The sequence below is a fragment of the Malurus melanocephalus genome, unplaced genomic scaffold, assembly GCF_030028575.1.
Source record: "Malurus melanocephalus ecotype Western Australia unplaced genomic scaffold, MMel_1.1 scaffold_90, whole genome shotgun sequence".
NCBI lineage: Eukaryota > Metazoa > Chordata > Aves > Passeriformes > Maluridae > Malurus > Malurus melanocephalus.
The window spans coordinates 1261577-1277477 of record NW_026623322.1 but is presented as its reverse complement, the minus strand read 5'-3'; the positions used below and the strand labels follow the sequence as shown (position 1 = coordinate 1277477).

General features: G+C 37.6%; 1 protein-coding gene across 2 annotated transcripts in view; it reads right to left on the bottom strand.

Moving 5' to 3' along the window:
• Window positions 1–15901, bottom strand: part of CARMIL1 (capping protein regulator and myosin 1 linker 1) — a 189946-nt gene that overhangs the window by 51019 nt on the left and 123026 nt on the right. For both annotated transcript variants that reach the window (XM_057368331.1, XM_057368330.1), the window contains exons 20-25: window positions 15787–15841; window positions 10346–10518; window positions 8002–8070; window positions 4050–4143; window positions 1850–1948; window positions 23–151 (exon numbers count right to left, since the gene is read on the bottom strand). In XM_057368331.1, the coding sequence (XP_057224314.1) occupies window positions 23–151; window positions 1850–1948; window positions 4050–4143; window positions 8002–8070; window positions 10346–10518; window positions 15787–15841 (619 nt within the window). The remainder of the gene's footprint in view (window positions 1–22; window positions 152–1849; window positions 1949–4049; window positions 4144–8001; window positions 8071–10345; window positions 10519–15786; window positions 15842–15901) is intronic.

Below are 15901 nucleotides of genomic sequence, written 5' to 3'. Positions count from 1 at the left end.
CCAGGTTCTGGGAAAGGCTTACTGTTTTGGAGTTCTTAGCATCCCGCATAAGCCGTTCTGCACATTTGACATCTTCCTGTACAGCATCCACACCACAGTTTCTTAAAGAGTTGAGATGATCTTGCACTTTCACACATATTCTGTCAATCATCTACTTGAACAAAAGAAAAACAGAAGATGAAACATCAGAATGTTGGTCAAACACAACCTTAATCCAGTACAGGTAGAAAATCAATAGTAGCATGATGAGATTTGCAGCGACAATATAAAAACCTGGAAAAGCATGGTAAGACCTTGAAAACATGTCAATACCATTGAAGGAAAGAACTACATCTCATAAAGACACACTTAAATATCATAAAAATAAATAAAACTTTGCCATCAGAAAAAGTAAATCCTGTGGAATATCTTCCCCACAGTTATCTCCAGGATAACTGCAAATAACCAAGGAGTTATCCTATTTAAGTGTTACTCTGTTTTTTGGAGCAAATTCAATGCTGAAAATGTTGCTGATATACCTAAGACTAAGGTCTAAAGGTCTCTGAAATGTTAAGAGTTCAGACAGTAAAAAAAAGCTCTGTCACTACCCATTCAACAAACATTAACAGCAATCTCTCCAGCCTAAGAAAAATGCAACTGTGAAGGCTTCTGCAGTATTCTTTCAAAATGTAAACATTCCTAGTTGCAAGGGAATTAAAACTATCAAAGCAGAAGTTTCCATCAGACATTTCACAGTGGGATAAATTGAACTTAATCTGTACCCACAAGACAATTCACTCACCATGCTGCAAATGCAGGTGGTATATCTGTATCCTACAAGAAACCACTAAGAATGCCTGACACATCGTCAGTTTTGATTAAGATATATGAGGCAGGGAGATATAATAGTTAAAAGTCTTTACCAACCCACTTAGCATACATTAGAACTGGCTATTTGACATTTTGAAGTAACATCTGAGTGCACGCATCATCTTCTAAAGTCTACAGTTCTAGCATATTATATCATTAGCAATGAGAACTGAAATAATTTCACAGCATGCTCCTTTTTGGATCCATATGACTCTYCCTCTTCAAAGGGTTTTGGGTGGTTTCCCTTTTTTGCAAGTATAAAAAGCTAATTAATTATTAGACAGTAGAAAGTCTCATGGGGACGTCTGGACAGGCAAAAAAAACCCATACTGGGAATAATAATGCAATTCTACCATACTAGAGAGTCTTTTCCAGGCTTCTTTTAAAAGTGATTTAAAAATCCATCCTTAATGTACACAATTTAATATAGAAATTAGTAACTTTGTTTCAAAATAACAATAAATTACATTTTCTGMAACTTGATGTGTATCTGGTGTTGGAGAAAAATACAACTAAAACCAACAATCTAAAAAAAGATCTAAAGTTATTTCATATAGAGATTATTAACTTGGTGGGGGGGGGAAGTGGCACTGGAACAGATACATTACTAGATTAAAACAATTGCTCTTGCAGTTTTTAGTGCCAATATATCTCCATATACCATCCTCTCTCTCAAGAGGTTAGAGTACAATTTCAGGTTCCAATAATGAAATACTGTCCCATTGACTTTTAATAACGCAGGTAGAGCACAAGCACACCAAACTGTTCCTGGTTTCAACAGCTGGGAATAGCTTGAGTCTTTCTCTACATGATACTTCTCCATAGAGAACTTCCATCTCACAAATGCTTTCCTTCCAAATATATWGTCACTGATAATTATTACTTCTAGRAAAYCAKTATAACCCATGGGGCACACCTTGAAAGTACTCAAAATGTGAGAGAACTTCCTCCCGAAGCAGATTTTAGGCACTGAGAAGTCCAGTAAGTAACAAATTCTCACCTGCTGAGTGGTGCTTGTGACAATGCCTTGCTGCAGCCGGTACGCTTGCTCCTGTAGGTACTTCCKGGTCTCATGATTACGAAGCAAGTAATTTTCTATCTAAAGAAAACAGAAAAAAAAAGCCAGATTAGGAAACTGATTTGACGCTTCACATTGTAATTTGCTTCCAATTTTGCTGCCGTGTCAGAATTGAGGACTGACAAGAAAAACTGCCTAATTAAGTATCATCTGCAACTGTATTTTGTGTCTCCATACTTAATAACCACGTTGGCTAATTCACTCTCAAGCTAGTGAAACATGGTTAAACACTGTGCTTTTGCCAGTGTTTCCTGAAAAAGTCTTCTACTTTGAACAATTTAACAAGTTATGCTGACAAAGGATTAGATCCTGGTTTGAGAAATATTTGAAGGGACTCTGTTAGGTGTTGTAGAGATCATGATGACTCAAAACATTTGATTMATTTCTTTTAGGTGTCCTTGGACTGCTGCAAAGACACAGATTTGAATAGCAATGTCTGAAGAGAAAATAAACTGTATAAAAATATCTAAGTGACAGTGCAGTCTGAGTTCACATGTTAGTTAWGGCTAAGGAGTGAAGAAGTGTTCTTCAAAGACAAGTGATTCCTCCTTACAGCCCACACAGTAAACACCCACCATCAGCCAATTTTACAACTGCTCTATCAAAATTAGTGAAGTAAAAAAAAAACCCTATTAGTAAACAGTGTAAGGTTCAACAGAGGTGATGGATTTGCTCTGAAGGAGAGATAGGAGAACAGGATGGTGGAGTGGCCAGCAGTCTGTGAGTGGGGATGGTCTTCCTCTAAACCAGCAGCAGCAAGAACTGCAGCAGTCTGATCCTGCTCCTGAGTAATGCTGGATTTATCCAGGAAAATAAGGAAAGGAAGGTGCYAACCCCAAGCAAAGTGTGCTCAGGAGCTCAGGAGGTGATGCTGTGTCCCTCAGTCAGCCAGTGCAACTGTCCTGGCACCGGCCATGACAGCTCAGTCCATGGAGCAGGTTTGCATCCCCACCTGCAGGGAACCAGCTGCGTTCACAGCACCACTCCTGACACTGTCACCTTTTCTGGGAGGGAATTCCGGGTGTTGTGCAAAGRAAGCCTGAACCACACCTGCTAAAACAAACTGAGGGTCTAACAGTTTTAGCAACTTTGATATGAATGAAAGAAAATGCTCTTTGTACATAGTGCCTAATTAACACATAGAATTTAAATCCCCATGGCCAGAAGCCTCCCAGTATTATTTTCAGAAATACATCTATCAGTCTACATATGAACCAAGCCAATTATATTAAATGAGATGTGCGAAATATGCCCATCCCCCATTAATCAGATTTCAAAAAGCAGAATTTAGATAATTTTCATGCATCAAAGAAAAAGGTACTAACTACCGGCACTTCTCCCTGTGATAGTCAAATTAYTGAAAATAAGAATCATAGACATTTGCTTTTTAATCACAGTTATCTGTAAGAACTATTTACAAGGTTTTTATGACCTTGCCTTGGCTGAAGGAAAACTACTCATTAAAGAAATGTGAAATGTATGTTTCTTGATTGAGCATGAGGCTCGTTTGGAGCTTGCAAGATTTAGCATAATAAAACTCAGCTGGGAGTTTTATAACTCATGCTAGTGTAACAGCTACAGATCCTGTCAACACCTTTTCATCCACAAGAACATGCTGGTGTGCAGTTTCTTACTTAGGGCAACACAGTGTGTGAATTTTATATGTACAATATAAAACACAGGCAGTAATTGATTTCATCCTCTCTCAAATTAAAGAGCATCCTTGGTCTTGGACAGCACTGACTGCACTTTTTATGCCAATATAAAAAAAAACCCAATAATTCTAAACATTTGGTAATACCAACARGCACATATGTAACAAACCTGGAATTTATAACTCTCCTTTCACGGTCAGGCACACAGAAATACCAGGTCTAGCTTGCACKTTTTTAGTTATGACATTGTGTCACTACACCATTGCATTCCATCAGCTTCACTCCCAGCATTCTTTGGAATAAAAAGCTCTTGCAGCACTTGATTACCACATATAATGTCTACGTAAACCAAACAATCCTTGAATCCAACATAGAATTCTTATTCAGCCAAGCATGAAGTCTCAGTCTCTTAAAATTACTATATTTTTGCTGGTTTTATTTCTGTTCATTGGTGGCATATGCAATACCTTTTGCAGAGCCTCTTCTGTTTTCTCAGGGTTTGTTTTGAGTGCTTGGGAAGCATCATTCATCGGTATGGGCATGAATCTCAATGTATAATTCCTAAGGAAAAAAAAATAAAAGTGACAGTTAATCTAATTACTATATCTCTTTATAATCACTGCATGTATTTAAGAAATATAATCTAGCAGGGAGGAATAAAGTGTATCTAGCTTGTCTGTGGAAGGTACTGAGAATGCATTTTTCACATTTTGAAGTAGAATAGCTGGAAGCATGCATGCTCTTTTTTGCTGTTAATTCTCCTTTGCCCTAGACAGAGGGGCAGACTTTGAAAAGCAGTTACATGGTCAGTGCCCAGTGGCTGCTGGTTACAGGCCTAGCTGCCCCCTGTACCTCTGTGTACAAGGTTAGATTTTTCCTTTATCTACACAGAACAGCGAGTATCAGTAGCTGCTGGCAACTGTATCAGATCTAAGAATAAATGGAAATATCCAGAAATAGACAGATAGCATCTAAGAGACTGAGTTTTAGAAATTTACTATTTAATAACTTCTTGTGTTTACAACAATTTGAAGGCACTTGCTGAATTTTTAATAAAAAGCTGACAAAACAAGCATAGCATCTCCGCGTTGCTTTATGCAAACAATTGTTCCCTGAATTTTACTTATTTGCTTGAAAAACATTTCTGCAGCTTTGTCCATCTGCTGCARTAAGAGATGGAAGATAAAAGTTTGGTGTTGAATCAAAATCATGTTTAAACTCTGAGAACCTGAACTGGCTATCATAACACCTGCAATGCTACCTGCAGTGGAATGTCCACACAACTTCAGACTTGCATAAATGAGGGCGGGAAAAAAAAGAGTAGAAAGTTCTTAAAACCTGGAAAGGAAATTATKCTTTTTATTTTCAATTAATTCTTAATTTCCTGCAAACATCTCTTTCTCCTCCTTCTGCAAACATCCTACTAACCGTCTGTTCCTATCCCATCCAGAGCTACATAAATATGTTTGCAGCCCTCTATTTTTGAGAACTTTAAGTTGATGATTTCAACTGAGTCACCACCGCTGATGACAGTRGTCCACTCCTGATTAAATGCACTAACTCCAGCAGCAGACACCTTACATAGTGTGAAACTCCAAGCTTCCTTCCCTTCTTGTCCCACCAGCTGCTTGGCCACATGCAACACCATTCTCTGAAGGGCAGTGGGCTCCTKAGCTGCAAACATGCAGATTCCACACCGATACCCAACATTTCACTTTAAATCATGATGGAAGAACYCTGTGTTTCTCCCCCAATGTGAATATGTTGATGTACACATGTCAGTGGCAGGCACTCACGGTCCCTGAAATCCCACAGTCTCTGCTGCTTCACAGTCAGAAAATTAGCCTTTCTTTCTAGTTGTGTTGTCCTTCAAAAGAACATTGCAAACATATACAGACCCTGTTGTGTGTCCTCATGTAATACTGACCAGTGAATAACTGGCTGTGTACCACCATGGGGAACATTTTTAAATGTCAAAGATACCAAGTTCAAAGACAGATGGTTACAGAATTTGCTGATTGACTGACAGGCGGGGTATTTATTTAGTTAAAAAAAAAAAAAAGGTAGATTTCTGAGGATCTCTGCAGCTGATGGACATTTAATAAACCCCATTCATTGAAATCTCTAATTGCCAGCTCTCATACTWGCAGTTATTTGCTAAATTCAATTTAGTCAAAGGCTTAGTGCACCCACTCTTACACACATGGACACAGTGAGTGGAAGGGKGGGAAATGAAAGGTAAGGACATTTAATGGACACACAATCACAGAGGCCAAACTTTAGARGACCACTACCCTAAGGAAGGAAGGAAACCCTCTGTACTTGATTTGCTTTCAGATGAACAGTCATTTTTCAAAATGCTAATTTATTTTCATCTAAGAATTAATCAGCCCATAKGAGAAAATATCAAGAATTTAAAGCTTGATTTTCAACTTTGTCTTTACACTTTGCTTTTCTGTTTCCTTGAAGTCTAAAATATTTYTCCATTCTTCTTTTTATTAACACTCCACTTTGTCTCTTGTAAAAGAGTACATTTGGCTACAAACTCAATAATCCAGTAATTTCCTAACACATCAATATACTCAGYAAAATATCTATATTTAAAGGAGGTTAAATTTCAGAGAGGTGCTCAAAGACTGTAAAAAATGTCCCAAAGGTTGTCCCCAAAACCTCTTCTCATACATGCAATGTGTGTGACAACAGCCCTATATTTCATCACATTATTTCCCTGGTAGTAACTTCRGATCCATGCATTACATATGCTCTCTGCTGCAGTGGAGATTTTACTGATTAGTTTTTTAAAAACAGGAATAAGATAACCTTATCAGGGTGTGGGAATTTCATGTTCAATCTCTCTCAAATTCTCTCAGCCTCCTGCCCACACTGCTAAGGCTTATCTCCCTTTGTTTTGTGGTTTGGTGACTATTTTTCTTGAGATCAAAATAACACATACAACACATACCCTCAAGCATCTTCAATATATTTCATTCCATTTTGAACAATGGTTCTTTCCTACAGAATACTGATGGTTTCAGGTATTTTTAGGAAACATATGGCAAAGAATGTTCTCAAAATGTCTTCAAGATGGATTGTTTACAGCCTAATAGTTTTCAGCCAGTACTGACAGTCCCTCTGTTTAAACCTTTGTTGCTTGTGGCTTAGTTTGTGATGTTATCAATGTTTTCAACAATATAAAAATGTTTAAGGCAAYATAAAATGACCTCAGCTTCCAAGTTAAATAAATGAGATGTCACCCCAACAAAGTACAGTGTCACATAATTATCTGTAGCCTTTTTTTTTTCTTCCAGTTTAGGTCATTTGTTTTTGCCTCAGGATTTCCCCCTCTTTTCTATTTACTCATGCAAACACTACAGAACAGAGAAGTAAAGTCGATGCTAACCAGAAAACAAGAAAACAAGTGTATTTCCTTTTCTGCCAGACTTCCCCATGCTATTGCTTTTTAAAAGCAAAATGTCTGCAAGATGACAAATAACCKTTGCAAATTATTATTCACGACTATCAATGGAATCACTGCAAGATGGTTTGCTTAATTATACATATTTATCCTGTTTCCCACATCAGTGCAACTGAATTCATTTCAAATCAAATATATAAACTACAATAGTTTCATAAAACAAGTARCTAAAAGCTCTAGCCTCATGACCCCTTCAAGGGTTAAGAWGCTCCCTTAAGTAGTTATAGTTTTGCAAGGTATCTTGCTTAGAAACCAGCAATTGAGGTTACATTCACCTTCTAAAGAGAGCCTTTGTTCCTTTCTGAGGAATTTAAGATGTGAAATGACTTCAGCTGCCACTTAATTTAAATCTGTAACTGTGCTCTCTGAAGAAAAGTGATTATAACATATAGAGAAATGTGATGGAGATAGAGACATCTAAAAGCAATTTAACATCTATCACTGGTAATGGCTGCATCTGTGAGTAAACAGAGGGAAGCAAAATGACCCAGACCACAGCAATTACAAAGAAAAACTGCAGTTCCTGAGCTCATCACTATTGGTTTCAACTTGCTAGGGAAAAGAAAAAAGTCAGACCACAAAGGCCCACTTCAGTAATTTTCTGTTATTAYGTACAGTTTCATTCACTAGAATAGAATCTCTGCATGCTATCAACACAAGAGAATGAAGAAAAGGGAAAATATTACCAAATTYGGAATTTTAACGCTAAGAGCAGAACTCAAGGACCTTAATGCTGATAGYAGAGTATGGATGAAAGAGGCACAGAGCCTTTTCTCATCCTTTTGAAGCATATGAAGTCATGAATTTTCCTTTAGATTAAACATCCTGATGCTTAAAATTGAGAGCACTCAGCATCTTCAAGACCATATTGACTGCAGGGAGAACTGCAGCTGCTCAGATCATCTTTGGCCTCTTCATCAAACATTCAATTATTTGAGACTTACTTTTCCAGTGCCACAGCTATRTCCTGGAAGCCCTGTGCAGTGATGTTGTTCTTGTCCCATATTACCGTTCTGAGAGGTGGTGGAAAGAGGAAAGAAAAATAAAAGTTAAACAAGAATCACCAAATAAGTCTATATTGAAACTTTGCATATTGAAATAACACACTGATGAATATTCAAAATTGCAGAAGGCAGAACTTTAAAAAATTTTCTTTAGTTATATGCTAAAACCTTGAAATGACAGAAATTATGGATAAATATTCAAAATCCAGTTTCCCTTACTTTAAAGGGGRCTCTGCTGTATTTTCCATCATTAACATAAATACCTAACTTTTCTAAAACACAATTAACAGAAAGATTTGGACATAAATTCTGGTTTTTGAGGAATAGCATCAAAAACAAAGCTCACATGTCTTCTTTGCAAGCCCATACTGAAAACACAGAAAATTACAGAAACTTATCAATCTCTGTTCCACACAGGCTATGYGTATTGTAAAAATTCATGCTGATTAGTGGTCAAAATTTGCAGGCTGTTACATATTCAACCCTGCACTAAGCTCATCAYTAAGCTCATCACAGTTCCTGTGATTCCAGGGGTAACATAAGTAGCTGCCAATATAAACTATTAGGTGAGGTGCATAAATTGCAGCTCTTTTGAATACACAATAATGATAAGAGTGATCAAGCTTTCCCCCTCCTCCCCCARTTCAGACCACTCAAGCAGACTGCCTGGCAATTTGCAAACACATGTTCAAAGATCTCATTAGTAGTCAGAAGAGACAGACAAGCAGATAAATCTTGCTTCTGCTAGAGCACCAGTTGTAGCTGTTCTTAAAAAAAAAAAAAAAAAAAAAAACAAAACCAAACAAAGATTTCTGGTGTTTAAAAGAGAAAAAAAAAAGATAGATGGCATACTTTCACAAGTATTGACATCCTTCTGTTGCTGCAGAATTATCCCTTTTGTTTTTTAGATGGAAAGACGAAGGTAAAGAAAAGAGGAAGAGAAATTCTTTACTCATTCTGCAAAGATCAGATATGCTTACAGTCRAATCTTGAATATTTTTGCCATGGGAAAGAGTGTTTATATTTCTACCTGGATGTCATTTTGGAACATTTTTGGCCGAGTCAGCTACCATTGCATTATTCAGTTTGTAATCACAGCACAGACTGTGGTGACATTATGAAAACTGTGACATTCAGCATACTGTGAAACATTTCAGTCTGCCATCCTGAAATGTATCAAGGCTTTATTTCTTCAGATATTGTGGTCATTTCAGGTTAATACATTCAATAAACTTAAGCCATCCCTCCAGTGCTTTCTTGACATTTTTAATATTCAGTTTGGGCATAGCAACACAAAGGCCAGAGGATCCCTGTGTCTGAACAAAATAGCCAAGATTGTCTGGAGGAATTTCTTATCCTCCAGGGAACAAATACTTGAAGACCAAACAAAAAGTGRTCTCTTTACACTGACAATACACTGAAGAAGGTTCATCTGCACAGTGTGGCAAAGAGGAGGGGGGATTATCTCTCCTGATGAGGGTGACATATTTAGAGGTCCCCATCTAGATTTACTCTGATTGAAGGTTTTACTGTTTGTGAAACACATGCTGGAGAGAAAAAAAGCGATACTCTCAAGCCATCAGTGCCAGACATGCTGAAAAGCAGTGAAGTTGTTGGGCAGATGAAGTTGCAGAGAGGATATGCCAAGGTCCATCAATACAGAAGGAAGGATGGATGGTCCATGCTGCTCCCCAYCCTGAATTCCACATGCTCTTAGTTCTACAAACTGACACTCCAGAAGACAAAGAATAATTTACTTCAGTTTCCCACCCAAATTTATGAGAATTTTCTCTGCTGGTAAGGCCTCCAGAAAAAAAAAGAGAGAGAAGAACAAAAGAGAGTAGCTAAGTAGTAGAACAGAGTTCCCAGGCACACTGCACCTGCACAAATCCCTGGGCAACCTCATACAGCTTTCAAGCTGGCCCAGCTTTGAGAAGGACATTGCATTTAATGACATCCAGAGCTCTGTAATAATACAATTTTAATCTGTCATTATAGAAAATTTAAAAGTCTGTTGATTCTAAAAYGAGGCTTTTCTGTTCAAATTTAGAAAATTTTCCTCAGTTTCAGTTATGGAAATGTTTTTGCAGAGACAACTCGCTTCTCTAGTTTTTTGTTGTTATTTTCCTTTCTTTTAAGAGAAAAAGGATGAGAATCCTTCCAAATAAGGACACTCTTAAGTGGATGTACCTAGAAAGGTCCTGAAGAGAAACAACTTAAGAACAAGCAAAGAATTTCAGTATTATTCAGCCATTCTACTGTTTACTGCAAATGTTTCCCTTACCTGAGTTTGGTGTTTATCTGTAGGGCTTTTGCCAACATCTTTGCTCCCATATCTCCCATGGCATTTCCACTAATATCCACTTTTGTGAGAGAAGTATTGCTGCCCAAGGCATTAATAATGATGGTGACCTCAGTCTTCAGCTTGGAATCTGCGAGGGACAATGACTGTAGAGGCTGTGGATCACAGAAAAGGCACTGATAACAGCAGCTGATAATGCACTCAACTCCTCAAACATCAACTAAAAGAAGTTACAATTTCCCCAACTCTTGAGGACAGCGGTGAACATTAAAGAATTATTTTTGTGTTTACTTCAGATCCTACGACACTTTATAAACTGGGAGTCAACAGCTTACAGTACAGGTGTCAAACACATGCACACATACAGATTAAGTTTTAACCCTCTGTGAAAAAAAATAATTTTCAAGGAGCAATGCCTTCAGCTTCCTGAGTCCTACTAAGTAAAGAATACAGTGTTGCCTCAAAAGAGGCAAGATAACAACAACCAGCTTCACAAAACAATTTCYAGTGTCCAGTGAGTTTTGCTTAACTAGCATTCTCATTTTCAGTGAGAAATACAAGTATCTACCACTCCCCTTCTCTGCCTCAGGCTGAGAGAATTACTCAAGAGCAAATTTCAGACTGAGGCATTGCTAAAACAAACAGTTTTCTTAAATGGCTTTATTATTGTTATTCAGCTTTAGGAGTGATTTTGCCTATCTGTTCCTTCAAGAAAGGGACTTTCGGAGAAAAAAAGACAGAAAACTGAAATTCAAAACAGTATTCAGTATCTATTAAAATGAGCAAGTCAATAGATATTATTCACAATGGTCACAATGGTGTTTTGAYATCCMTAACTACAGTATCTTTCAGCAACTKTATTTTTTTCATGCARCATACTAARCTGAAACTACCCAATTTGGCCCCAGCAAGTCACTCCAAGCCTTAAAAAACCCTTTTCTAAAAATGCCCATATTTCCTCCATTCTCAGTGTTCCCAACATTCAAGAGCAGGAGCTCAAGAACCGCAGTCTATCCATCCCCATGCCTTGCAGAGATATAACAGCTCCTAAAACTGTAATTTGTCTTTGGCGATGAATAAGGACTCCACAAAACATTTCCCTTGCTCAAGTGTGAGTCCATACCAAGGAGTGTATCCTCATCATACACCCACTTATGCACCTATTGGAGGCTGAACTTCTGGACCCTAAAATGTCCAGATTGCCAGCATAGGAAAATCAATATCTCATCATGATGAGCCACGGCACCTACGTCAGATCCTGAGCTTTAGATTAATGAGAATAAACCAACAGAATTGTGCACACTTTCCAGGGTCCAGGGTATACAATGGGATCCTACCCTCCAGACACCACTGGATTACACTGAGAACCAAAAACCTTGCAASAATAAGAAATGCACTCACAAATGCAGAAAAGCATAGAAATTTGGAGGCACAGCAGGTTTATAATTAAAAAGCCTAAGAATAACACAACCCACACGCTGGTTTCATTTTAAACGGAAGTTATTAGATTACTATGCTAATGCCCTTAATCTGTCTATGTTTTCCAATTTTATTACAGTATGTGAAGAAGAGTGTAAAGAATTATTGAGACTTTAAAAGAAATATTCACATGAAGAATATTAACATCACATTTAGAATGGCACTTATGAGCTCTTGACAGGAGTCTGAGAAGCCCTTTTGCTGACAGATTCAGGGTAAAGCAGCACCACGCAGCACTCAGAGAAATCAGCAATAAACTTGTGAATGTGACATTGCTCCTGTTCCTCGTGTGTCACTTTAAAAATGGGCATTGGAGTAAGTTAGCCGCAGGTGATCCCTCCCACACACCAATTTTTCTAAACCTCAAATATCTTCCCAGGAAACCTTTTGCATTCCAACACTCTGACAAAACAGAATATGACTGAAAACACTTCTGTACTGTGTTCTGTAAGGATTGACAGCTATGCACCATCTAAATACTCATTTAATTATCTAATCATTGCATTAAAAATCCCAATCAAACAACAGCAAACAAACAAAAAAAAGAAACTAAAAAAAAAGAAACACCAAAACCAATCCCCACAAAAATGGACAATACTCTACAAACATTAACTTCTTTTAACAGCTTAATAGTTTTAGCTAGATATTGAGAAAATAAGTCTAAGGAGCACTTTCAGCATTCCTGCTACAGTACACAGAAGATGCCTTAATACAATCTTTTTAAGGAAGAGGAATTCTCAAAGTACAAATATAGAATTAGAAATTGTGTAATTTTATTCATTGATTCTGCCATAGTTCTGCTGGGAAAAGAAAAGAGATAAATCAAGCTAAATTTGTTTTTCTTAAGAACAAAAATGCTATAAAAACCCTCAAAAAGCCAATTCTGCACCAAACACTGAACTAACAACTAAAGATATTCATCACTGTAGAAACTCACTGCACCTATGCAGGACTGATTACCACTCTGAGTAACGAGAGCACGTACCTGCAGTGTAACATCAATTTTTGCAACAAGAAAAGAAATGGCACARTAAGAATACATTTTAATAGTCTGCACAGTATAGCACCTACTTAAATAGAAAAGACATGAAAAGAATCAAAAAAATKAATCTAAATATTACATTCTTGTTTATATAAAACACCTGGGAAACTCTCCTATGTAGGTTACTACTGCTGCTTTTAAAATGTGCAGAGTAACATTTGTGCATCACTCTGTTTTAACAGTCATAGAACCAAGCCACTGATTGTTTAAATCATTTTACTCATGGCTCACATTAACACAGCAACAGAGCTATTTTAAGTGTGCATGAATACATGAAGAAGCATTTAGAGATGACTATTTTAGATTAAAGCCTCTTGCTTCAGCTTTCCTTGCAGATAATGCAGGGTCCTTAAACCATGCAGAAAGCTCTGGGCATCATCACACCCCAGTCTCTCCAACTGCATCTTAACTTTGTCATGTCCTATGGCAGCAAATGCATATCAGTGAATGAGGACCACACCATTTAAGACTCAAAACCAAATCAAAATAGAAAGAAAGTTGAAATAATTTTCTAAGTATCGAGGTACAGTAAGGACAATCTTAGGCAGCTTTCTGCAGCACATTTTTCCCACAGTGCTACAGTGCCTGTCCTCAACTCTTTAGCTKCTAGGAGACAGTTCACGCTGGTTTTAGCACTTGATGAGACAGAAAAAAAAATGAGATCCCTTCACTGAAGAGGATTAACAAGAGAAAAGAATATGGGAAAAGAAGAGGCAGGGTGAGCCCAAAAGGATCATATGTTATGCCAAATGTTAATRTGTGACATGAAGGAGAGACAGTTATTCTAAATACCAAAGTTCATTTTTGGTGAATTATTTCATTGCAACACTGTTTGAAACCAGGGTGAGAATATGTTGTGTAGGTTAGGTCAGTAAAACATGGTGGGTAAGAATTACAGGAGCACATCTGACCAGGGAATAGGGTAAAAGGCAGAAAGTGGAGCAACAACTGACATCACCCACAGGCTGAAAAGGAATGCAAGAAGGGGAAGCCAATGATGCAAAGGAGGGAGAGCTGCAAGAATGATTAATGCAAAATTTAGCAGATACTTTTTCTTATGACCTAGAAGCTTCAAAAACAGAAACCAGGAAAGATAAACAGAAGGTTTTAAAACTTTAAATAGAGATAATAAGGTGAAAGTTTAAATTTTTGTCCTTAAGAAGAGATAATATGAAAGGGAGAGTCATAAAATAAGAGAAAAAACCTAATAGCGTGTTTGAGAAGATGATTTGGGTAGTGAAAGGACACAGAGAGTGTTGAAGAGGTGTTTTAGGATATGGTCTGAGTGGGAAGAAATGTTCACCTGCAACAGAACAAAGTACTAAAAGAGATAGAAAACATACTAAATTACATTTGCTTGTGATTCGGTTCTTCAGGACAGCTGTGAAAGGATAAGCATGAGAAACAGGGCAGGACAGAAACAAATGTCCACAGAGAAGAAGCAGGTGCTATCTGATTAAATTACACCCTTCGTAAGGTATCCAAGGGAAAAGCAGAGAAGGGAAAGGCAGTCCTGCAGCATTCTTTTAGGGACAGGGCAGAAAGAGGTGGTCACACAGCACAAAACAAAAGGGTTGGTTTGGTACAAGATGTGATACAGAGTTCCACCAGTACATTACTCAGCACAACCCTACATCTGACTTGTGCATACAAAGACTTTTACTGAGGTGCTTTTATTACAGGTGTTGCCACAGTTGGAATCAGCTTTGTTACCTGTACACAGAACTTCACCACATCGTACCGACATCCCATGTTTTAAAAATAAAACGTGAAGGAAGGCACAGAATCAAGAAACACCAACATCACTGATCCCATTTAAGAGGACAGACAGAGCATAGAGGACTGGTTTAATAAATCACTACAAATACATAGAAGGACTAAGAAAAGGGGAACAYGGAATATGAGTCTAATGATCCTGCAAGGCTAGAGATACTAGAAATCCTGGTTAAAACTGCCAGGATCCAGACACAGATGGAAGGAGAAAATAGCCAAGCAGTTAACACAGAGAGCTTGAACTTAGAGGTGAGACAAYAAAGACAACAGGGAATAGCAGGTGTTCAGACAACTTGAGTCTACAGTCTGTCTCTGGAGAATGAGGAAAGACTGCTTGCTACTTGMACAGGAAATTGAGGAGTAAGAAAGGACTGAGAGTAGATAAATAAAGATTGACAAGCATGAGAGTAACAGAGAATCTTAAGATTCCATTCTAACCACAACTAGGATGCCAAGAATAGGCAAGAACACAACTCCAACCAAAAAAGTCTTTCAGAATCACAAAAGAGTATAGAAATTAGGAAAGTGGGCAAGCATCCCAGCATGGCACCCTGAAAAGGTTTTATGAAATTGCTCCTATGACTAACATACTAAGAGAAGTAAAGAACAGCACAGTGAACTGTTTATTTGCATCTTKTGAAGAAGCAAGGAGTTTTGAGAGATCACTGCAGTGGCCTAGCATTTTGTCAAGAAAAAAAAGTTAATATCCAAGAACAGCTATCAGGAAATAGTGCATCCTATAAATTTAAAAAAAAAAAAAAACCCAACAGTTATTGAGAACACTCCAGTGTAATCTCTTACCAGGACACTAAAGTTCTGAAAATTTGTGCCTAAAGGGCTGTATAATTTAGACCTAAAGCAACTAGGTTACACAACCAACGTTTATAAAGAATGTTTTGCAACAATCACAGATAAACAGATCCTAAGACTATCCTCAGAAAATGCTCACCTACATTCTACAAGTAATGGAAATTACCAGTTGAAAAAAATCAAACCCAAAATATTGGATATGTCTGGGCAGGACTGTGATAAAATCTTATGCAGCAAATCAACACAGTGAAGAAAATAATCAGAAATAGACTGTGAAGGTACAAATACATATAATGATAGTAGGCAGAAGGATACTCACTGAATCCTCGTCTTGAATCATCTGAACTAAATTATCAAGTACTGGAGTGAGATTTCTGAGGGAAGAAAAGTTAGGAAGATGATGAAATCAACAGCTTCTCCTCACCCATTCTCTT